The 22,135-nt window shown below is 44.2% G+C and overlaps 2 protein-coding genes across 8 annotated transcripts in view; one reads left to right on the top strand and one right to left on the bottom strand.

Moving 5' to 3' along the window:
- The first annotated feature begins 5,200 nt into the window (after positions 1–5,200).
- Positions 5,201–18,201, top strand: INPP5E (inositol polyphosphate-5-phosphatase E). Of its 7 annotated transcripts, none has more exons than XM_075578884.1 (11): positions 5,202–5,376; positions 7,320–8,217; positions 8,810–8,930; positions 10,910–11,007; positions 11,939–12,063; positions 12,492–12,611; positions 13,259–13,366; positions 14,610–14,771; positions 15,270–15,385; positions 16,062–16,198; positions 17,254–18,201. In XM_075578884.1, the coding sequence occupies exons 1-11, from the start codon at positions 5,283–5,285 to the stop codon at positions 17,384–17,386; spliced, it is 2,112 nt and encodes a 703-aa protein (XP_075434999.1). In that variant the 5' UTR covers positions 5,202–5,282; the 3' UTR covers positions 17,387–18,201. The 7 variants fall into 7 exon arrangements, with proteins under 7 accessions (XP_075435003.1, XP_075434999.1, XP_075434998.1 ...); XM_075578883.1 differs by having other exon boundaries at positions 5,203–5,376; positions 8,807–8,930; positions 14,613–14,771; positions 17,254–18,200; XM_075578882.1 differs by having other exon boundaries at positions 5,204–5,376; positions 8,807–8,930; positions 17,254–18,200.
- Positions 17,833–22,135, bottom strand: part of PMPCA (peptidase, mitochondrial processing subunit alpha) — a 14,506-nt gene continuing 10,203 nt past the window's right edge. The window contains exon 13 of the mRNA XM_075578889.1: positions 17,833–21,815. Coding sequence (XP_075435004.1) covers positions 21,646–21,815 — 170 coding nt within the window. The 3' untranslated portion in view covers positions 17,833–21,645. The remainder of the gene's footprint in view (positions 21,816–22,135) is intronic.

The raw sequence follows: 22,135 nt of genomic DNA, 5'->3' as shown, positions 1-22,135 counted from the left end.
GTACAGGTAATTTGGGACATGTGCAGCCTGCTCTCCCCCTTTTTTTGTATGTTTGACATTTCTTGCTGACCCATGGGTTCTGATGCACATAGGTTCCGATTTGCTTATTTTAACGCTCATCCTCTAAACCACGGTTGCTTATTAAATGGTAATCATCTAGACAGATTTGAGATGGTTTTGGTTTTCCGTGATTCCAAAATGTAGCACTGAGCAAGGTTTTTCTAGATCTGTAAGGAAATACTTTTAGATACGTAGGTTTAGAGAGTATTCAAATTTCCCCTTTTAAAAAAAGTCTATGGGGGGGGAGGGTTTAACTGCCTGCTCTGTTCACTGTGTGGTTTGTCTGAACCAGTTTCTTGGATTTGTGCTTCAAACCATTGCTCCTCCTGGATGGTAGGGGAAAAAAAAGAAAAGAAGAAAATAGTCCTTTTAATCTGCTCAGGGTGCAGAACTCCGTTAATGAATGTAAGCAAAGACTGGTGTCTCGTGTATTAATTGTGACTTTGCTTCCTGTTCTTATCCCATGATGTATTAGCAAAGAGATCTTGACACTTTGGCCCATATTCTCTAACACGCCCTACCTCCCATCGAATGAATGGGTGTTACAATGTGCTAAAGCTTAGCACACCCTGGAGTATGGGCCTTTGCCGCTGTCTTTAACTGTTAAATGGGGAGTTTAAGTTCACAAACTTGAAGGAAATTAGGCTAAATGAGCTTGCAACTTTTTTTTTTTTTAACTGATAAGGCTGCTCATTACAAAAATGTAATCTCTCCCGTGACATTGCAGAGCATTGTTAGACTAGAGGCACTGAAGCGAGTAAGGTCATGTCCCCTTTTGCATTGTCGTTATTCTTATTTATTATTGGTGTCAATCGTTTTCTTACCCCTCCTGGTCTAAAAAGACAGATCTGTTTGGCAGGCTCACTACAGCCCCTCATACCAGTAAAACGTTACACAATGTAAGGTGTCTTAGAAACGATTTTGGTTTTAATGCCATTTTAACATGACACAAAGCAGAATCACACTAGATTACTTCCACAACCTTATCTAGTGGCTTAGGAAAGATTTTTGTAAATTAATATAGAATATGCAAAATACAAGCGTCTTAACCCTTTTTGCAGCCAGAGTCAAGCAACGTATTGTGGCTGTGGCAGTGTCATGGGCATTAGGATTGAAGTGTTTTTTAAATGGTATTTACGCCCTTTTTGTTTGTATATCCATTAGGCAACCATCGCCGATTTATGCTGTATATTCAACACCCTGGCTTTGTAAGCATTGGGTGGGGAGACCTTTTTTTTTTTTTTTTTCCCCTCTTACCCAGGGGTGGGCAACTCCAGTCTTCAAGGGCCACAACCAGGTCAGGTTTTCAGGATATCCCTGCGTCAGCACAGATGGCTCACCTGTGCTGAAGCAGACTGAGCCAACTGTGCTGAAGCTGGGACTAATTGAGCCAGCTGTGCTGAATCTTGGATATCCTGAACACCTGACCTGTTGGAGGCTCTTGAGGACTGCAGTTGCCCGCCCCTGCTCTTACCCTATCTGTACGCTTAGCTTCTTACAGTTCTATAGCGTTGATGTCTGTTTCTTTCAGTGTAGACTGCCAATATCTTTTAAATTAAGAAGACTTCCTCAGATCAGGAAGCTGCTATTTTTCCTAAAAGTGTTTAATTGGACACTGTAAATTCTTAAATAAAATATTTTGCGCTCTGAAGCACTTTGAAATGTGACTTCCTGTGGTTTTTGGCATGCGTGACTGCAGAAAATGCAGATTTGTAGTATCCTTTCGATACTTTAAGCAATGTGTTCACGGGTGGAGACGATTTCTTCAGAAGGACATACATAAACTGGAGATGTAGCCAGATTTGCTGTCCCTGGCACTAGGGGGCAGTATGGGCCGCGATGGAGCTGCGCGCGGGGTCCATGCTTTGCAACATTTATTAAAATGATGCATTGTCCTCAAGACCATACCAGGTAAGACTGAAGGGCCACAAAGCAGCAGTCCAAGCTGCCGGTTTATTTGTTTATTTTTCCCTCTTTAGGCCGCGCGGATAGTGCCGTAGACGCAACGTTGCCCTAAAAACCAATGCATTGTCACCGCCACGTGCGCTTATAGTAAGCGCGACGGTGACGTGATTTTCTGAAGCCGGGAATATTTGATTTTTCAGGGGTTGTCGCCTCATGTGACAGCCCCTAAACCAATCAATGCCGGGTCGTCCACGACGCAGCCGCCAAGCGAAATACAACTTTCGCTAGCGGCGACAGGTGATGTCACGTGTCGCGGTCGCGGGCACTATAGGCGCGGCCTTAAAGCTCCAGACCAAGCAATATTCTGCATGGTTTTTTTATAGTACAGAACTGATTTATGAGAATACTTGTAGCATTTAAAAAAAACAACAACAAAAAACTGACCTTTTTAATGTATTGTAATTAATGAACATTTTTGTTTCTATAGCAACCATTTACAAAATCACATCCCCCTTACTCTTCTGAAACAGGCCCTGGGACACCCCTTTTTGAGTGCTCTAGCAGTGCACCAATAGTATTTAGTGACTGCCTGGTCACATGATCTTCCCCACAGAACTTTGTCTTTGGCTCTCTTCTGCTGCACTGACAGCCAGTTAGTGAGCCCCCGTGCCGAATCTTCGCAAATCGATCACAGGAGAACGGATTGATCTGCAACTTGGCTAATTGCTTATGGTTGTGTGGATTGTACACATAAAAATAAAAAAGGCAGCTTGGACTCCGGCTTTAATATGTGCATCAATACAATCCACACAGCTAATAACGTATCAAAGTTGCCGATCAATCCGTTCTCCTGTGATCGATGGTGAAGATTCGGCTTGGGGTTCGCTAAATGATTGCAGAGGACTATTGACTAAATATCTGTGAATTTGTGAATGGTTGCTATAGAAACACAAGGCGTGTTACATTATAATACATTAAAGTCATTCAGAGTTGTTTAAAAGAACTGATTTATTTATTTAAAAAAACGTAGGGTATTGCTTGGTCTGCAGCTTTAAAGCTGCAATACAGGCTTCATATTTTTTTTTTTTAATTACATGATAGAAGCAGGGGGGTCCCTAGAGCTGAACTGTGTTTATTTCTGCTCCAGGGACCCTGTGCTTCAGAGATACCTCTAGCAGTGCTGGTATTGCTGTTCGGTTTAACGCTGCCCCAGCTGACATCACGCGGGACATTGAGACGCTGCCATTGTTAGGCACACCGTTTCTCTGTCTGCATAGATACCGACACCCTGCAGGGGGAAGTATCTCTGGAACCAGGGGGTACCTGGTAACGAGATAACGCAGTTCTGCTCTGGAGAAGCCCCTGCTTCAATCCTATAAATCAGCGTTTCCCAAATGGTGGGTCGCGACCCGGCACCGGGCCACGGAACCAAAATTGCCGGGTCGCAGCGAGGCTCCCGTCCCCCCCACTCAAGTTGAAAAAAATGGCGGCGATTCCCCACGCGCTTGCGCAGGGCCCGCTCCCTTCCTCCCCCCTGCTCCCAACGTGGGACGGAGGAGGAAGTACCAGCTCCTCTGCGGCCTGCACGTTACGTGGAATGGAGGGGGAAGTACAAGCTCCTACTGCGGCCCGCTTCCCCCCGCGGCCAGCTTCCCGAGCTAACCTCCCGTGGCCCCACCTCCCGTCCCGGGCAGCAGGGGATATCGGGTGCAGCAGGGGAAAGCGTCCGGCGGCAAGGTAAGTCACCCCACCCAGTCACTGTCACCCACCCAGTCACTCTCTCCCACCCAGTCACTGTCTCCAACCCACCCAGTCACTCACCCACCCAGTCACTCACCCACCGTCTCCCACACACCCACCCAGTCACTGCCCCCCCCTCCCACCCAAGTGTCCCTGTGTCCGTGTGTGTGTGTGTGTGTGTATCAGTGTGTGTGTCTCTGTGTGTGTGGAGCAGTGTCTCTGTGTGTGGAGCAGTGTCTCTGTGTGTGGAGCAGTGTCTCTGTGTGTGGAGCAGTGTCTCTGTGTGGCTGCGTGTGTGTGTCAGTGGCTGCGTGCGTGTGTGTGTCAGTGGCTGCGTGCGTGCGTGTGTGTGTCAGTGGCTGCGTGTGTGTGTGTATCAGTGGCTGTGTGTGTGTGTATATCAGTGGCTGTGTGTGTGTCTGTGCAGGCCCTATAGGCCAGTATAGACGATAACATTTTTAGTGGGTCACGAAGGAGAAGTTCAAAAATAACCGGGTCACGGAAAAAAAAGTTTGGGAAAACCCTGCTATAAATAATGGAATCTGTATTGCTGCTTTAATATGTACTGCTTGGAGGGGGAGATATAATTGAAACGTTTTTTTAATACATAAACTGGGTTAAACAAAGTACAGGAGGAAAGCATAGGTCAGGGATACCTACTTCTGCATTGTGGTTCAGTCGTATCTGCTAAAGCTGGGATAGCCTGAAAAGGGGACGGAAATGTAGTTCAGAACACCTGATTTAGGGTCCTGCAGGACTTGACAGGGTTCCCAGGTGCTGAAGGTGTTACTGTGATACATTATTTCAGAGGTTTATAAGATGTATTTGCCCAGGAGCAGGAGCTTGGATGGCACATTAAACACACGGGGTAGTGGATACTTTCCTTGCATGGTGGGGATATAGGGATCACGGTAATGCTACACACGGTTATAAGGGAAGAGCAAAGGGAGCCTACATATTTAACCGCATGAGTGCTGGAAAGGGCCAAGCCACTGGGGTTAGGGAATGTAACCGTTTCCTATGACACGCTGCAGTCTATTCTGCTTGTGTGCATCAGGAATAACCACCACTGAAGAATCGTAATGAAAACAAAATAATAACGGGGATTATAGGGGGATGGCATAGGTCAGGCCTGCACAACTCCAGTCCCCGAGGGCCGCAAACAGGCCAGGTTTTCAAGATATCCCTATATCAGCACAGGTGGCTCAATTCGTGGCTCAGTATGACTGGCATAGGTACACACAGAGGATGGGGCCATGTTAGTTGGTAGAGTGGACAGGGGGGGGGAATAAAGCTATTGTGATAGTGCAAACTTTCAGGGCCAGGCATGTCCCTTCTCCAGCCGTAGAACATATGCAGCTTTCTACATCAGTTGCCATTAAAGATATAATGTATTTATTTAAATGACCAAAGTTCTGCTATGGAATGTGACCCTCCGGCCACGCGGGGGCGGTGTGAGGCTGGGTTCCCGGTGTCTCCCTGCAGTGTGGTCCTCCGACCACGCGGGGGGCGGTGTGAGGCTGGGTTCCCGGTGTCTCCCCGCTGCGCCTGGTTGGCCCTGGTTACCAGAAGCCGGGATGGGGGAGAGGCGGCACTGCGGCCTCCTGCAGAGTGACAGGCTGAGCCGGGACTTCGGGGACCCCCTGTGTATTGACACAGCAAGAGAAAGGGGTGTGTATATGTGAGAGTGAGGGTACGTGTCATATATTATTGTGTGTGTGGGGTGAAGGTATGTGTCACTGAGGTGTGTGTGTGGGGTGAAGGTATGTGTCACTGAGGTGTGTGTGTGGGGTGAAGGTATGTGTCACTGAGGTGTGTGTGTGGGGTGAAGGTATGTGTCACTGAGGTGTGTGTGTGGGGTGAAGGTATGTGTCACTGAGGTGTGTGTGGGGTGAAGGTATGTGTCACTGATGTGTGTGTGTGGGGTGAAGGTATGTGTCACTGAGGTGTGTGTGTGTGTGGGGGGGGTGAAGGTATGTGTCACTGAGGTGTGTGTGTGTGGGGTGAAGGTATGTGTCACTGAGGTGTGTGTGTGTGTGTGTGTGTGGGGTGAAGGTATGTGTCACTGAGGTGTGTGTGTGGGGTGAAGGTATGTGTCACTGAGGTGTGTGTGTGGGGTGAAGGTATGTGTCACTGAGGTGTGTGTGTGGGGTGAAGGTATGTGTCACTGAGGTGTGTGTGTGTGTGTGTGTGTGTGTGTGTGTGTGTGTGTGTGTGTGTGTGTGTGTGTGTGTGTGTGTGTGTGTGTGTGTGTGTGTGTGGTGAAGGTATGTCCCTATATATAATGTAGTCCCCAGGCAACGCCACATTTATTTAAAGAAGCACTCTTCGCCACCCCCCACCCTCGCACACTCACTTTACACAAGTGAGAGTCAGGGCACCTCGGCTTTCCACCTATGTAACAACAAATAGAGGGAAAGAGCAGTACAGTAGGGCATCTACACCTTTTAATGTCCGAGATTTTATTGTAATTAAAATTGTGCATTTATTTTCGGGAGAAGTTTCGGATAATGTTTCTTTTTAGCAAATTTCAATAGAAAACACCAGATCATGGCAAGGTTTAAATGATGGGAAACACAAGCGAGAGAGCGTGATGGAAGGGTCCTGGCCTGAGTGTGATTAATGATTTGGGATCTGAAAGCGGCACTGCTATAATGAGAGAGAAGTCACAATTAGTGGTACCGAGGCCCATCGTTTTTAGACACAATTCTGCGGTGTGAAAATCTGTATGTGGAATTCCACACGCACGCATCCTCCTTTCCATTAGGATAATTGAGAGATCTGTATCAGTGTCTTTGATATGTGGGGTGGCTACATGTCTCTAGAGGTATGAGGTGTCTACCATTGTCTCTGCTGGTATATGTACAATGTGCATGAATGTACTAAAGTCTGTCTTACAAGATAAATAATAGGCTGGCAGAGCTGCTAGTGCCGTGTTGGGTTACATGCTTGCTTGTAGCCATAGAAACAGATTTAAGTTAAAAGTGAATGTGCTGTAATGCATGATGTAAAGCGATTAATTTAAACAGAGCGGTTCAGAAGAGCCAGACGTCTAATGAAATTACATTCAACCTACTTAGCCTGCCGGTATTTTTCTCATCAACCCGTTTCATCAGTGGAAAGAGCTAATCCGAGGCTTCCATAAAATAGTAATGTTGCCTCAATTTTACCTGTTTCACTTCAGCAGAACTCTTTAACAAACACCTGTTTTTTTTAGTGGTGTAAGCCACACGTTTTTCACTTTTTTTTTTTTTTTTTTTTTTTTTTTAATAAAAAGCATTAACAATAAAAAAAAAATGCATTTTTCACTTAATTTATTTGCACTTCATATCACACCAGCAGTGCAGAGTTTATAAGAGCATATCTAAGTTATTGCTAATACATCACAGCTACTTTTTTTTGTTTTGTCAATCTGTTTAGATCTATCAGATGGTGAGGATTCAGCTGTGGGACTTATCTCTCTGTTTTTATCAGATGTGCCATATTTGCTTCTGACCACCTATACTATATAAATTGCGTTGACCTAAAATCAAAGCTCTGAACACCATTTATGTCTGAATTTTCTAAGTATTTAACAAACACACTTTTCAAAACCTTTTGGATTTTTTTTTAAGATGACCACCTATTGAGGTACATTTCTAAGAGGTCTACCATGCCTATAAGAATGGACCGTCAGGCGCCTCATGCTTCTCCGGTTTCTGATGAGGGAAACGCAATCGCAGAAGACCATGGACAAACTGAGGCTTCCGATCTAACAGAGAGCAAAAACAGGGAAATCAAGGAGTGGATAAAAGGATCTGAGCAGCAAGAATCTGCTTCCATGTTGAATGATAACCTGAGAGCTCCATTAGAAATTATTGAGCAGAAGAGAAACTATGTAAGTCGGGCTGTCCCAAAACCACCAAGCAAACCAAAGCCCACAGAGCGGAGACTGGAGAGGGCGACGTCCCTCGATGAGAAACACTGGCAGAGGAGATTTAAAGCAAGCCAGGAGAGGTTAACAGACCCTTATGAAACCGGGTCCTCCAGTGGATCACTCCAGGAGGCCCCGACCAATCTGGATTCTGCAGCCCATCATTCAATTGAACTCTGGAATGAGTCTTTGCTCAGCGGCCGGAGTAACTCCTCACTGGATTCGACTGATCCCGTTGCTCCAGAAAATAGCACTGATCCCTGCTCTCTGAATCCCAGGAATCCAGATATGTCATCAGACTTGCCAAGAGACAATTTGACTTCAGCTGCTAAACCTCGACTGTCTCGGATAAAGCCCACGCAACCTCTCCCCCAGATGGAGCTCAATGTTACCTCAAGGGCACTCAGGACCGCTAATAGGATAGACCCTGATTATATGGATTACAAACATTCCTCTTCTCGCCATAGATCCGTTAGGCATTGTAGCAGTCTCAGTGATACTAGGCTGAACAGTATGGTTTGTGACCACTGCTCTACAGATTTAATAAAGTCAACAAGCAGCCTCCTAGCACCCATTCGCTCCAAGGATGTTCGAAACAGGTATGTGATCCTCTCCACTGGTGACACCTTACAGCTTTATACGTGTATTATACTAATTATTTGATGAAGGGAAACATCAAGTAATCCCAAGATACCTGAACTAGGATTTTTACAGTCATGAATGTAATGCACTTTCACATAGAAATTGTGATCTGCATTATTTTAGACATCAGATATTAAGGCAAGTTGGAGAACATATATGATACAATATATACGATACAGCTCAGGTGTTAATATACATGTTAAAAAATATATATATATAATTTTTTTTTATGTATATTAACACCTGTGCTGTATCGTAGAGACCAGTGCTTATTCTAAAACCAATTGCAAACCTCAATGACAGCGGGTTTAACGCCTTCGGATCTGTAGCATTACCTTTTATCTTGTTTTGCTTCCAATATGTAGTCGATCATTAGTCGGCCGGACATCACTCGCCTGCTCCCATCAGCTGGGCAGCATCAGCTTAAAGGTTGAGAATGTAGCTGCGGCTTTTGAAGACACAGGGGGGGGGGGGGAAGTACATTTTTCTATGATGTGTGAGTAGAACATGCTACAGAGAGATTCACCCACTGCTATTTCTTCCCAGAAGCTATTTGGAAGGGAGCCTCTTGGCCAGCGGGGCCTTGTTAGGAGCAGACGAACTGGACAGATATTTCCCAGACAGAAGGGTGGGGATTTTCATTGGCACCTGGAATATGCAGGGCAAAAAGGTAATAATGTAACCCTGTGCACACATAAGTAGCCCGGGTAGGTCCTACAGAGATTTAGAGATTTGAAACTGTCTTTTTTTTTTTTTTAAAGGGGCAATCCCACCTAAAATCCAAAGTGAACTAATTCCAGTGACACGTTTTACGGAGTTTCATCTGGGTGACTAATACATTTTATTTTTTTAAATAACTAAAATCCGACACCTAGAAGTATGTTGAAGTATTTTTTTTTTAAGTTGGTGTTGGGAGGAGTTTCATGTTCCCGTTGTGTGTGATGTCTCTGTCGCTGTCTATGTGTGTGATGTCACTGTGTGTGACAGCCAGCGTCGCACCTCCCCTTATCTTTATTGGGTCTCTGATGAGGACAGGGTGGGGTAAGAGTACAGAAAACACGTTACTGACAAAGACTTCCCATTGAGGCCTTGAAAAAGTTGAACTTGTAACTAATTTCCCTCCCAAAAAACAACTAAACCTGTTTGCTTTTAGCATGGTTCGATATCTTAAGGCAAACCAGTCAGACTGTTCCATTTTTGTTTTCCGGTCAACTGTGTGGGATTGCACCTCCTAATATGCTTTCTAAATGTGATTTCTTTTTTATTTTCAAATAAAACACCTGGCACTGCGAAAAAGTGACCACTGATATTGTTTGTATGTATGTCTTTATATAGCGCCATTAATGTACATAGCGCTTCACAGCAGTAATACACGTGACTATCAAATAAATAACAAATTATATAAATAAAACAAAGGGGCGAAGTGCTTCAGACATAAAAGTAACATTTAGGAAAAGGAGTCCCTGCTCCGAGGAGCTTACAGTCTAAATTGGTAGGAAGAACGGACCGAGACAGTAGGAGGGCGTTCTGGTAAGTGCGTCTGCAAGGGGCCAAGATTTATGTATCAGGTGTTAATTATCAGCCATGGAGCTACTCATATTCTTTGTCACCTAAATAATAAGCATGGCCGTACAATGAATGGGAGAGGGTGTTCTCAGCAGAACATTCTGTCTGATTATTGAGGAAACAAGATAAATCGCTTTCATAAGCTGCTCCCAATTATTGGTGTATAGTCTCTCAAGGGATAACCTATGACATATATACAAAACCATTCTCACAGCCAGGTGTAGGGATAATGGAAACATGAACGGGACGTGGCGTGAGGCTGCATCATTTGTGAACAGCAAATATGCAAATGGTACTCTCATTGCATACAGTTTCATGCACCCATCTTTTGCTGTGAATGCGGGAAGCATGTTCAGGCAGCAGGAAATAAACCCAAAGAACTATCCAGACTGAATTTGCATAATGGATCAGCGTAATCTGCTTTTCTTACCAGTGCAGTCTAAAAATATTCTCTTTCCTGCCCTGGGAGCTCTGTCATCCCTGGAGTTCTGCCCACTGCAGATTATATCTGTTTATAAGCAACATACTCTTTCCATTTCTTTGTATCCATGACTTACAGTTGTAATACTCATTATAGCCTTAGCGTATATATATATATATATATATATATATATATATATATATATATATATATATATATATATATATAATGTAGATTCCTTACCAGGCAGACCAGGAGTCCAAGACCACGCAGCAAGAACCAAGACAGCACTTAGATTGATATCAAATATAAATGTATTGAAAAAAAAGGCACATACAACCGACGTTTCGGTCCTGAAACAGGACCTTTCTCAAGGTAGTCCCTTTGAGCACCTGTGAGCACATTCACCTGTATAATACATGTTGTTTATGCAGCGTTTTACACACTTGGTATGCTGAGAATGAGATGATGGTGCCAGACATCAGTTTTTCACCGTGTAGCACAATAATGATTGTGTTCGTGCTAGTGAAACCGGCAAGAAGGGCAGTGGATGTAGCCTGTGGCTGGCTGATGCCAGGAGGGCATCGTTTAAATGGCTCTGCTGAGGGATATATTTGCTCACAAATGCTTTCATAGTAACCTAGTGTGTCCTGTGTCTGCAGGAACTTCCAGAGACCCTGGATGATTTCTTGCTGCCGTCAGATGCTGATTTTGCTCAGGACATGTATGTAATTGGAGTACAAGAAGGCAGCCCAGACAGGTAGAGGAAGGGATGGGGTAAAATGTGTTGTTTATACAATCGATCAGTTTCATGTCTGGACACACACAGATAAATACCACTGGCCAATAATGTCCTGTGATGTTGCATTATAGTGAAAGTTCTTACCCACGTAACATCCTTTTCCTACCATTGTTTAACAGGATTTCATCAGTTAAAGCAGCAGTCCATGCAGTTCTTCCTCTTTAATATGTGCATCAATACAATCCACACAATAAGTAATTAGCTAAGTTGCCGATCGATCGGCGAAGATTTGGCTCGGGGGTTCACTAAATGGCTGTCAGCGCAGCAGAAGAGGACCTATGATGCAAATTTCTGTGAGGAAGATCATGTGACCAGGCAGTCACTAGATACAATTGGTGCACTGCTAGAGAGGGCAGGGCTCAAAAAGGGGTTTGCCAGAGCCTGTTTTAGAAGAGGAAGGGGATGTGACTTTGTAAATGGTTGCTATAGAAACAAAACATGCTTGTTTCATTATAATGCATTAAAAATGTAATTCATAGTTGTTTAAAAAAATGCTGCAAGTATTTTCTCATAGTACAGAACGGATTAGAAAAAAACTATTTTAATAAGTTTTATAAACCATATTTGACATCAGCTTTTTACAGTTGCTTTATTCCAGTCAGAGCATTAATGATCACCCAATAAACTCCTCACACAGATTACCCTGGACATCCCTGTATGTGAGACCAACCCTGAGATAAATGCACAAGATGAGATCAAAAAGCACTTTTCAATCCCTTCACCCACAAAGTTCTATATACATGTTAGCAACGCTTATATAACAAGGTGCAGTTTGTTCTGCCTTTTTAATAGACCAACATCAGTATTCCCTTTGTAGATGTAACTTTGTACAAGAGCTTTTGAGATGTCGCCTGTACAAATGCTATCTTGTGATTGTGTTTCCTTACAGACGTGAGTGGGAGATCCGGCTTCAGGAGACCCTAGGTCCGCATTACGTCATGCTCCACTCCGCTTCCCACGGCGTTCTGTACCTCTCCGTATTCATCAGAAGGGACCTCATGTGGTTCTGCTCAGGTAGGAGAATATTGTATTTGCTTTCTGTCGTTTGCCCGGCACAGTGTCAGCCGCTCACCCTTATTCTGAGTTTTATATGCTGATAAATGTATTGGTTTATTGACCTCTTCCGTATGGAGGATAACTGCAGGGAGAAATATCCCGTGGAAATCCACCGCAATTATTTAATAATTACACAGGTATTGTGGACATTTGAATAATTGCTGGTGGTAAGTGAAACACAGAAAACTTGGTTTGCAAACACTACCCCCTTTTTTAATCCGTTACACAAACAATAAACCCCTCACACGTTCACCTCCTGTCCTGCTGGTAGAGCCAGAGTCGCACCGCAAGGCCTTGTCACGACTGTAATGAACGTTTCTTTGCTAGCTATGGTCATATGTTTTCCTGTGACCTTTAACAGTTTGTCATGCTTGTCTTCCCCTTAGAGGTAGAAAACGCCACAGTGACCACACGGATGGTATCCCAGATCAAGACGAAGGGAGCCCTGGCCGTGTGCTTCACTTTCTTCGGAACCTCGTTCCTATTCATCACCTCCCACTTCACTTGTAGGTGTTTTCCCCCCCCCCCCCCCCCCCCCCCCACTGTTGGTTTGCTTTCCTCTCCCTGTCATCATCGTTTTTTTCCCCCCGAGTCAAACGCGTCGCAGGCTGATCACTTGCCAGCGTAGCACCTTCCAGTTAAATGGTGGTTCTCATCAAATCTAGAAATAACCTTGGTTGTAATTCACATTTTAAAAGTAATTTTTATAAAGGGTTGAGCAGTTAGCTGTTGCACGATAAGCCGTACACGGTGAAAGGAAATAGCAGAGTATTCAATCCTGTGGGAAGACTGAGATGTCTCAAAGCTTTGTGTAATGTGTTGGAAAAAAAGCACAGGAAACCTGCTAAATACATGTACCAAATGTATCAAAGACTGAGCCACCTGTGCTGAAACTGGGATATCCTGAAAACCTGACCTGTTGGTGGCCATTGAGGACTGGAGTTGAGATCCCCTGTCTTAGCATACATTGCTTCCATTGCAGCTAGGGATTCTGGGTAATGACATACAAAGGAGCACACAGTGTCACCTTTTGCTTCTTGGCCATGAGTATATATTTCACTGGCTTAGTGTGACTGCATCTCCAGTCAGGTCACATGGGATCGTTTACGTGGAATTTGGTGTAACCTCTGGGGTCTGTTTTGATTTTTGCCAGCTGGCGATGGAAAGGTGAGCGAGAGGATCCTTGACTACACCAAGATTATTGTGGGTCTTCCACTACCAAGAAACACTCCTGACACCAACCCCTATCGCTCTAATTCTGGTGAGTGGAGCACTGATTGAAGAACACTTATAGGTCCTCTGAAAACAGCCACTTTGAAATATATAGAATTCCCCCCTTAGTTAATGAACCCTCTAGATGTCATATTTAATGTGGTTACTTACTGATATAATTTTCTCTGGATTTTTCCCCCCCTTTCCGTTAAAGGTTTTGAAAGCGATGACAGCCTGACATATAAAATGTGGTTATGTGGAGTCAGTACCACACAGATCCTGTCTTCATAGGAAATCTATTCATGTACAAGAACTTCTATCCCAGGGGCGGCCAACTCCAGTCCTCAAGGGCCACCAACTGGTCAGGTTTTCAGGATATCCCTGCTTCAGCACAGGTGGCTCAGTCAGGGACTCAGTCGAAGATTGAGCCACCTGTGTGGAAGCAGGAACTTATTGCGCCATCTGTGCTGAAGCTGGGACTGATTAAGCACCTGTGCTGAAGCAGGGATGTCTTGAAAGCCTTACCTGTTTGTGGCTGAGGACTGGAGTTGAGCACCCCTGTTCTATACAATATCTGTGATAACTATATTTGATCTGGTTTAATCTAGATCAGGGGTGTGCAAAGTGTGGGGTGCACCCCACAGAGGGGGCGGGAGATTTTCCAGGGGGGGTCCAGCGGTTACAGAGGTCCCGCACTCTCCCCCAAGGCATTTCAATTAAATGCCAGGGGACCTCACCAGGCATCTACCGCTTCTCATACCTGGTCGCCATGGTAACCTGGCATCAGATTACGCCGCAGGGTCATGTTACCCTGCGGCGTCATTTGACACGAGCCAAGCGGGGAGGGGGGGGGGCGAGCCGAGAGGTGAACAGGTAGGAGGGCGCAGGGTCAAAACTTTGCGCACCCCTGATCTAGATTGACCAGAACAGACACCATCAACATTTTATACCAGAAAATGTTTTTGACATCTAAAGATAAGATAAAAGCGCTTTGTGGTACATTGTCCTATTCCCACCTTCTCCGTGAAGTTGTTGTGTTTAAACTGAACCATAGAAGTTGACGATGGATAATGATTTTGTCCATTTTCTATAACTAGTATAATATTGTACTCCCATTGTCCCTCGTTTGAGTTCTTTCCTAAATTGGAACTGGGGGGGTTCCAATCGGAATCTCAAGCACTTTGAATTGTTACATTCTTTACCACTGCAAACTCATGTTTGATGTATCCACTGTATCTTTACTGCAATAACAAATCCATTCAACTCTGCTGCTCCTCTTTTTGGGCTCCCAGCAGACGTCACGAGTCGATTCGATGAGGTCTTCTGGTTTGGCGACTTCAATTTCCGATTGAACAAGGATCGAACAGGAGTGAATTCAATCCTAGAGCACAAGCTGGAGAGAGACATGTCTCGGCTTCTGCAGTATGATCAGCTCATCAAAGAGATGAATGACGGTAAACATTTCAGCGCTACATAGAATCAAAGCCTGACGTGACTTAGTGAATCCAAGCTGTTATTTATAACCGCCTCGTGTGTCACCTGTCCTCCATAACCCAATGCGCTATCTTCCACACCCAGCCAGGCATCCGTTTAAACTGAATGAAACACAGAACCAATTTTATACAACACAGGTGTATTTAATTAAGTTCTCCGGAATAAATTAGAAGCTGGATTGTTTTTTTGTTTTTTTTTTAATAGTCTTTTTGGGACCAAGAAATAGAAGTTTGAGAGTGATTTCCCCCCCCCCCCCCCGTGTCAAAACTGGTAACCGGCTCCTTCTCTGGGTTATATTGTGCATTCTCAGCACCTCATATTTTTAAAAATAGGATCGTTTCCACCTCATGTTTGACTTGAACGTTGGTAACATGGAGCCTGGTCGGTGCTACAACACAACATGGAAAAGATTTTCGTTTTTTTTGCTGTAGCTCACTTTCTGTTTCCCTTTTGTGCAGGGTCTATATTTAAAGGGTTCAAGGAGGCGGCGATTCAGTTCCTTCCTACGTACAAGTTTGACATTGGGTGTGACGCTTACGATACCACCGCCAAGCAGAGAACTCCTTCCTACACTGTAAGGCGGGTTTGCTCTGGGTACTCTGCCCCTCTGTCTGACAGTGACATTTCTACATCACTCTTAGAAACCCGGCACTCATAATAATTCTAGGGGACGTTATGCGAGCTGAAGGTACGGAGATCTGCGATCGCCGTGCGGTACTATACGTGGACTTTTTTGAGAGAGGTCCATGTTACAGGACCGGACCGCTGATCCTGTGAATAAAATGTTTGTATTTGTTAGGTGCTTGTGAGCGCGGCTTCTCTCCCACATTAGTGAAATCTGTCAGATCTACCGACTATTTAAAGCAGGGGTGGCCAACTCCAGTACTCAAGGGCCACCAACAGGTCAGGTTTCAGCACAGGGATAGAGCCACGTGTGCTGAAGCAGAGATCCTGAAAACATGACCTGTTGATGGCCACGCTTACTTTAAAGGCTGTAAACTTTTGTTGCGCTATAAAGAAAATTACTTGGGGATCTCGTGTATCAGATTTCAAGATCACTTCATCTATTATATTACACTTTATTGCGGGGTTATAGTAGCTCTACTCACTGCCGTCATTTGTTGGTAGCCAGGAAAAACCTTTTAATGCCATTTTGAAGAGTTTATTTTTCATTAGAGGTTACTTGCCACACTGCCACAATGTATTCGTGTCCCACAAATGAGGGTTAATGTAAAGATTTAATGTCCCAGGACAGAGTGGTGTATAAGAGCCGGCATAAAGATGACATCCGGGTGGTGAAATATGCTGCTTGTTCCCTGATGAAGACATCTGACCACAGGCCCGTGGTTGGGTTATTCCAAGTGCGGATAAAACCCGGCAGAGACAAGTAAGGACCTGTCTTTTTTTTTCTTTTTTTTAACCACCTATTTATGTAGTTCTGAATTTGTCACAGTTTTCCTGACACATTAGAATTGTACAATACAAGAACCAGAGTAGATACAAAGGATTCTGCATAGAGTTCACACAGATGTATCTTTAGCGGGGACTCTTTCTAGATTTATCTTATGCCGTTTTTATGCCGAAGGTAATTCACTGGAACAGTCCACACACGCTTAATGTTTTTTGGATAATGCGTGTAACAGACAATACATTTAGTATTTGTTGTTGAAGCACTTTATAGTCACTCAACAAAACTCTTAAAGCAGCAATTTCCCTTTTGTACACATTATTGGAACCAGAGTGTCCTCAGGAGCTGAACACACACTGTTTTCAGACCTGGGAACCCCACCTCCAGGAATACTTACCGGGTTTTACCTTTGAAGTATGTATGTATGTATGTATATCTTTATTTAAATAGCGATTCACAGCAGTAATACACATGGCATGATCATATAAATAACTAATACAAATAACACATAATGGGAATAAGCGCTTCAGACATAAAAGTAACATTTAGGAAAAGGCGTCCCTGCTCTGAAGAGCTTACAATCTAATTGAAGTCTCCCATGACATAGCTACTGAGTCATGGTTTCTGGCACCCTGGGTGCTGGTGGTCTGAAAGGGGAGATCTTATCCCGCGCTCCGACGTAGCTCGGAACGTAATCTGCAATGATGGGCGACAGAGCCATCATGTGACCGCTTCGGAGAGTAGTTGTGGGTGCTGCAGCCCCTCAATGGGTTAAATCTCCCTCTTGTGGAAACTGCGACTACCAAATCTCAGGCTTAGACAGCCATTTAAGTCCCCTTTTAAAAGCCGCTATCTTCCTCAGTATCTTGGCAACAGACAGGGCCCACAGAACTGAAAATATCACAGTTCAGCTCCAGAGGATCTGCTCTCTAAAAACAAAAGGGGAATTGCTGCTCTAATATCAGGAATAGTGCCCATCTGGCAGCAAAGGCTTTTAACTGCTACGAAAGATTCACATATTGCACGTGTTTCAGCATTCCCCTGGCTGCAGGGCTGTTTGACAGAGAGCTGTATTTGCTTGGAATAAAAAGGAGAAGTTCACGGGAACTGCAGAGACGTCAGGCAGCAAAGAACCAGAAAAGCAGCAGCGTCTGCACCGTCTCCTGACCAAGGAAGAAACGGGTGGCCCGTTTCTGCGCGAACGTAGTGGAAGCTGAACCCGTGTGCGGTCATCAAGAAACGCCCCCTCCCCTGTGGTATCAGGTATTGGGGGGGGGTAGAATGTGGTACAGCTGCCATCCAAGAACTTCTGTGGCCTGCATTGTCGCATGGATTATTTTTCTGAAATGCAACAAACGTTTGTATTGTACAGAGAATAACACATTCTAATAGTATGGGATGTTGGGCCATAAGATGGCTGAAATGGACCTGTTTTAATTCCTGCTCTCTCCGTGGCATTCCATGAAACTGAACGGATCTGCCGCAGATTGTCACAAGTTTCTTAAAGGATTTCAACTTTTTTTTACTCAACTGCACATATGTAATTTTACAGTAGGAAATGCCTTTTTAATGCAGATATAACAAACGGAAGCTTAAACTTGGAAACAGCATAATTTATTTTAAAATGATTTATTTACACACAGAAAAAAACAACATTGTAATACAGATTGATTAACTGTTTGAAACATAGAAGCAGCACACAGTACTTGTGTATTGGAGGTACTCCCAAAAAAAGTAGTAATGAGTGCTAAGGGGAAACTTGCTTGGGACCTTTAAAATATCACTATACCACAATTTTACAGCTCAAAGCTTCACACTACTACAGCCCCACCAGCACGAATGAACGCTCCTGCTTTGAAGATGGCCCTCCTCTAGTTTTATTTTAAATAAAATGTAATATATGTAAATATATTTATCTATCAATTGAACATCCCGCCACAAAATAAAATCATTCCAGATAAAATAAGTGTGTGAAAGACTTTTTTTTTTTTTTAGTAATCTAACTCTTAAATATGATGGTTATAAAGGGGGCTGTTAACTGTGCTGTGTACCCCATCATATGTAGGGGTTGGTCCCAGTGCAGAATGAGTATGGGGGCCTCTTACCTCCTCCAGGGCCAGCATACCTCCTCCTGCTACCACATGTCGACGACGCAACAGCACGTGACGCGCGGGTAATGCCCGCACATCGTCACATGGTAGCAGGAGCAGATGCTGGCACGTAGAGGCCCTGCGCTCTACTCCCCGGCAATCAGTTTATATATGGCGGTTCATTTAACCAACACAACATTCAACTGTTGACACTGAAGTTGGGCCAGGGGAGAGCGCGGGCCTCTAAGTACAGGGCCATGTCGCACAATAGCGCTGCCGTAACGGGACACTAACTACAGTAGTTCAGAATAATACAGTACATTCCATATAAACAATTGCTACAGATCCATTGTTCCACATGATTTATTACTGCTACTTCCAGAGGGGCCACCAGCACACTGCAGATAGATCCCACTCACACAGTGACGCTGGTAAGAGACATTATTTCCTTTTTCTTTTTAAACATTCTTATCACATCAGATATCACAGATATAATGTATCCTCGATCAACACATTTCATATGAATTGCTTTGCTTTCAGCGGCCTGCAATGCAAGGCAGCAACAGCTGCCCCCATTAGGAATAATATATCCCCTATATTTTTGTAAGCTCAACTTGGAAACAATGTGGAAGGACCATAGTTACATTATAAACAATAAATGCAGACCCCGTTACTCAAAGACAAAATATATAGGACCTTACTTTCGAGAAAAAGTTGCACGTTAGATTGTGTACACACACACAACCAACCATAGCCGCCAGCAGAAAATATACTGCAAGACTTTATACTAGAGGAGCGTACCCTGTAGCCCGTCACACGGGTATGAAACCATAACTTGGTACGGTTTCTTTTTATAGAAATGTTTGCGATGAAACTTTTGACCCAGAAATTATGGTGTGGAGGCTTTAGGAATCCTTGGGAGCATTGAAAGGTCACACTTTGGGGGGGGGGGGGGGGGAGAGATTCACTAAAGTCTGTTTAATCCGGGCGTGTGGCGTTACCTAAAATAGGAACGTGTGTCATGTTCCTGGGGTTATCTTCATATTCACTAAGGTAATTTCACACTGAAATTAGTAATATATTTGGGCACATTTGCATAGGTGATCAATACGTTAACGGTTTTGACATTGCACCTATTCAGACCCTGAAATAGGGCTTTTGCTGGAGAGAGAAGGGATATAATGCTATGTTCGTTAAATCATAGGAAAGGGCTGACGCGCTTCCTATTCCCACAGCTCTATTTCCGGGTCTGGGTGGGAGTAACTCCCAGTTTAGCGCTGAATTAACAAAACGTTATTTCCTCCTATTAACCTTAACGAAGTTTAGTGAATCGGGGATGATATGATGTCTCATTAGCACTAATGTCCATTACAATTAAAGCTATGTTCTTTAACGGAGAAAACGTGACTTAATGCAGTACAGGCATCTCGGTTTAAGGACACTCACGAGTAAGGACATATCGTCCAATAGGCAAACAGCAGCTCGCGCATGCGCCCGTCAGCATGTCCTGAACAGCAATACCGGCTCCCTACCTGTACAGAAGCTGTGCGCAAGCGGGTTGACTATAGAGCCTGATACAAATGCGTTATTTACATCAGTTATGCACGTATATATGACGATTGCAGTACAGTGCATGCATCAATAAGTGGAAATAAGGGAGTGCTTCACTAAGTACATTTTCGCTTTACATACATGCTCCGGTCCCATTGAGTACGTTAATGCGGGGCATGCCTGTATTCAAAGGACACCAACGTAACTTTACTATTAAAGTGGCATCAACTTTAAGAGCTTGTTAAGTGGCCTAACACAGTTTAGGGAATCTCCCTGCCAACAAGCTTTGGGCACCCACCACCGTTTTCTCTTCTTCACTGCCTCTGTCAAACAGTGGCAGCTTTCCAACTATCAGTGCCTGTGGCAACACACGTTAGAAACGTACTCCATGGAGACCAGGATTTTAGGCACAGAAGTTTATATATTTTTTTTTAAATAACATTTTCAATTCAAGTGTATGATGGACAGCACCCAGCAGCCAAGGGATAAAGAGACAACTGATATGAAGGGTAACCATTCCACCACTGAGTATCACCAACATGTACCTAGAGCCAGGACAAGGTGGGGGGATAGATCTCGCACCTTCTGAATTTACCCAGACATTTCCGGCTGGCTGAGCCACCCATCTCAAAATCCAGACAAACCCCCCCGATAAAAAGGATTATTTTATTCAGATACATACCTAAAAATAATTTTAAAAAAAGGGGGAGACAAATGAACACTTCAAATGGTACTAATGTTAGGGATCCAATAAAACATGATTGGGAGATGGTGACAGGAGCCGCCATGTTGGCAGAAGACCTTCACATCTGCCGCCTCCTACTCCATAATACTGTACTATTATTCACTGTTCTTACCGGCGCGCCTCCATTACCAGTTTCTGTAAATCGTGATACGTCAATGGAATCAGCAGAACACGTTATACTGCGTAATATGGCATCTCTAAGGCCCATATTCACGAAGGAGTGCTAAGCATTAGCAGATCCTTCCTCCCATTCCTTTGAATGGGAGTTAGGGCATGTTAAAGCGTAGCACACGTCAGTGAATATGGGCCTAAATGCCTATGCTGCCCAACCTCATGCTAAGAGATGGTCTCGATCAGCTCATCTTTCATAATACTGAGACTTTCAAGTCTACAAAATGTTCTTGTCTTCTGGAAATGAAGATAGCACCCACCTGTAAACCTTTGTCAGATCTGCCATGTACAAGGTGTAGCATATGACCCATATAAAGGCCTCTGTAAAGGGGTTCATATATTGGAGTTTGGGGAAGTAGTGGGTACAGGGAGGAGGGAATCAGCAGCTGTAAGTGATGAACCTGTTATAGCTGGAAAGATGCAGCATGTACATCGTTACAAAGGGGGTCTCTAAGCTTTAAATCACAATTACTTGTATAAGTGCCTGATCTAACAAGAAAAAAAAGCAACATACAAATCTGGTTTGTAAACCCTAACTCAGTGCGTCTACTACTTGAAAAACAGAACCTGTTAATCATGGCTTTAGTCTTTTAATGAATCTTCTTCCATTAACTAAGGGCTTCTTTACAGATAAGAGACACCCCAGAAGTGGCCTGATCCATCAGCAATTCACCATCTCTAGTTAAACCCTTCCCTCCCTCCAGCATGGCTGAAACACATGAACAAGCCAGCATGTCCTCTCTGTGTGGCTGAAACACATGAACACGACGGTGTGTCCTCTCTGGGCATATTCAAAGCGGATCCCAGCTCTGCGGCGATACAAGGGAAAATGCGCTCGCAAGTCCAAGCAGCAGATACACGTCACCACCCTATCGGAACAGCCGGTACGACCGGGGCAGGCGCCCGTCCTTGCTAGACAGCGCGGCCTGAATGTTATCGTAATCTGGTAGCTCTGCGAGGTCTCCCAACGCGGCCACTGCGGGTTTGTTGCGTAACATTTTGGTGGCGACTTTCTTGATGTCGTCGGCTTTCACGTTATCTGAAAGGAGGATACAGAGCGCATCTTTAACACGGGACTCTAGAACTAGTTCTATAAAAGGGCCAGAGCGAGAAGCATGTTAGGAGTAAAAGGTTCACAAGCTTATTGTAATGTAATCTTAGATGCATTTAAATATTGAGATTATATGTATACATTTTGTAAGCATTATAAATTTACATTACAAGCGCGTTTCTGTGTCCATAATAGTTGCCTAGGCATTTAACTGCACTTAACCGCCCAAGCAACTGGTATGGAATTAGCAGTCACATTGGGACCCCTCATGGGGGGCCAGTTCTGGAGCGCTGCGTTAAAGAGGCAAT

The sequence above is a fragment of the Ascaphus truei genome, chromosome 21, assembly GCF_040206685.1.
Source record: "Ascaphus truei isolate aAscTru1 chromosome 21, aAscTru1.hap1, whole genome shotgun sequence".
NCBI classification, from domain to species: Eukaryota; Metazoa; Chordata; class Amphibia; order Anura; family Ascaphidae; genus Ascaphus; species Ascaphus truei.
Note: the sequence above shows the minus strand (reverse complement) of the source record. Positions and strands in the feature narration are given on the sequence as shown.

What these genes read in the sequence shown, in the direction of transcription:
- INPP5E (XM_075578882.1), top strand. Translation starts at nt 5,283, where the DNA reads ATGGGGGAGAGGCGGCACTGCGGCCTCCTGCAGAGTGACAGGCTGAGC. An exon ending in CATCAAAGAGATGAATGACG is followed by an intron (nt 14,772 to 15,269) that starts GTAAACATTTCA and finishes CCTTTTGTGCAG; the next exon opens with GGTCTATATTTAAAGGGTTC. An exon ending in AGAGAACTCCTTCCTACACT is followed by an intron (nt 15,386 to 16,061) that starts GTAAGGCGGGTT and finishes TTAATGTCCCAG; the next exon opens with GACAGAGTGGTGTATAAGAG.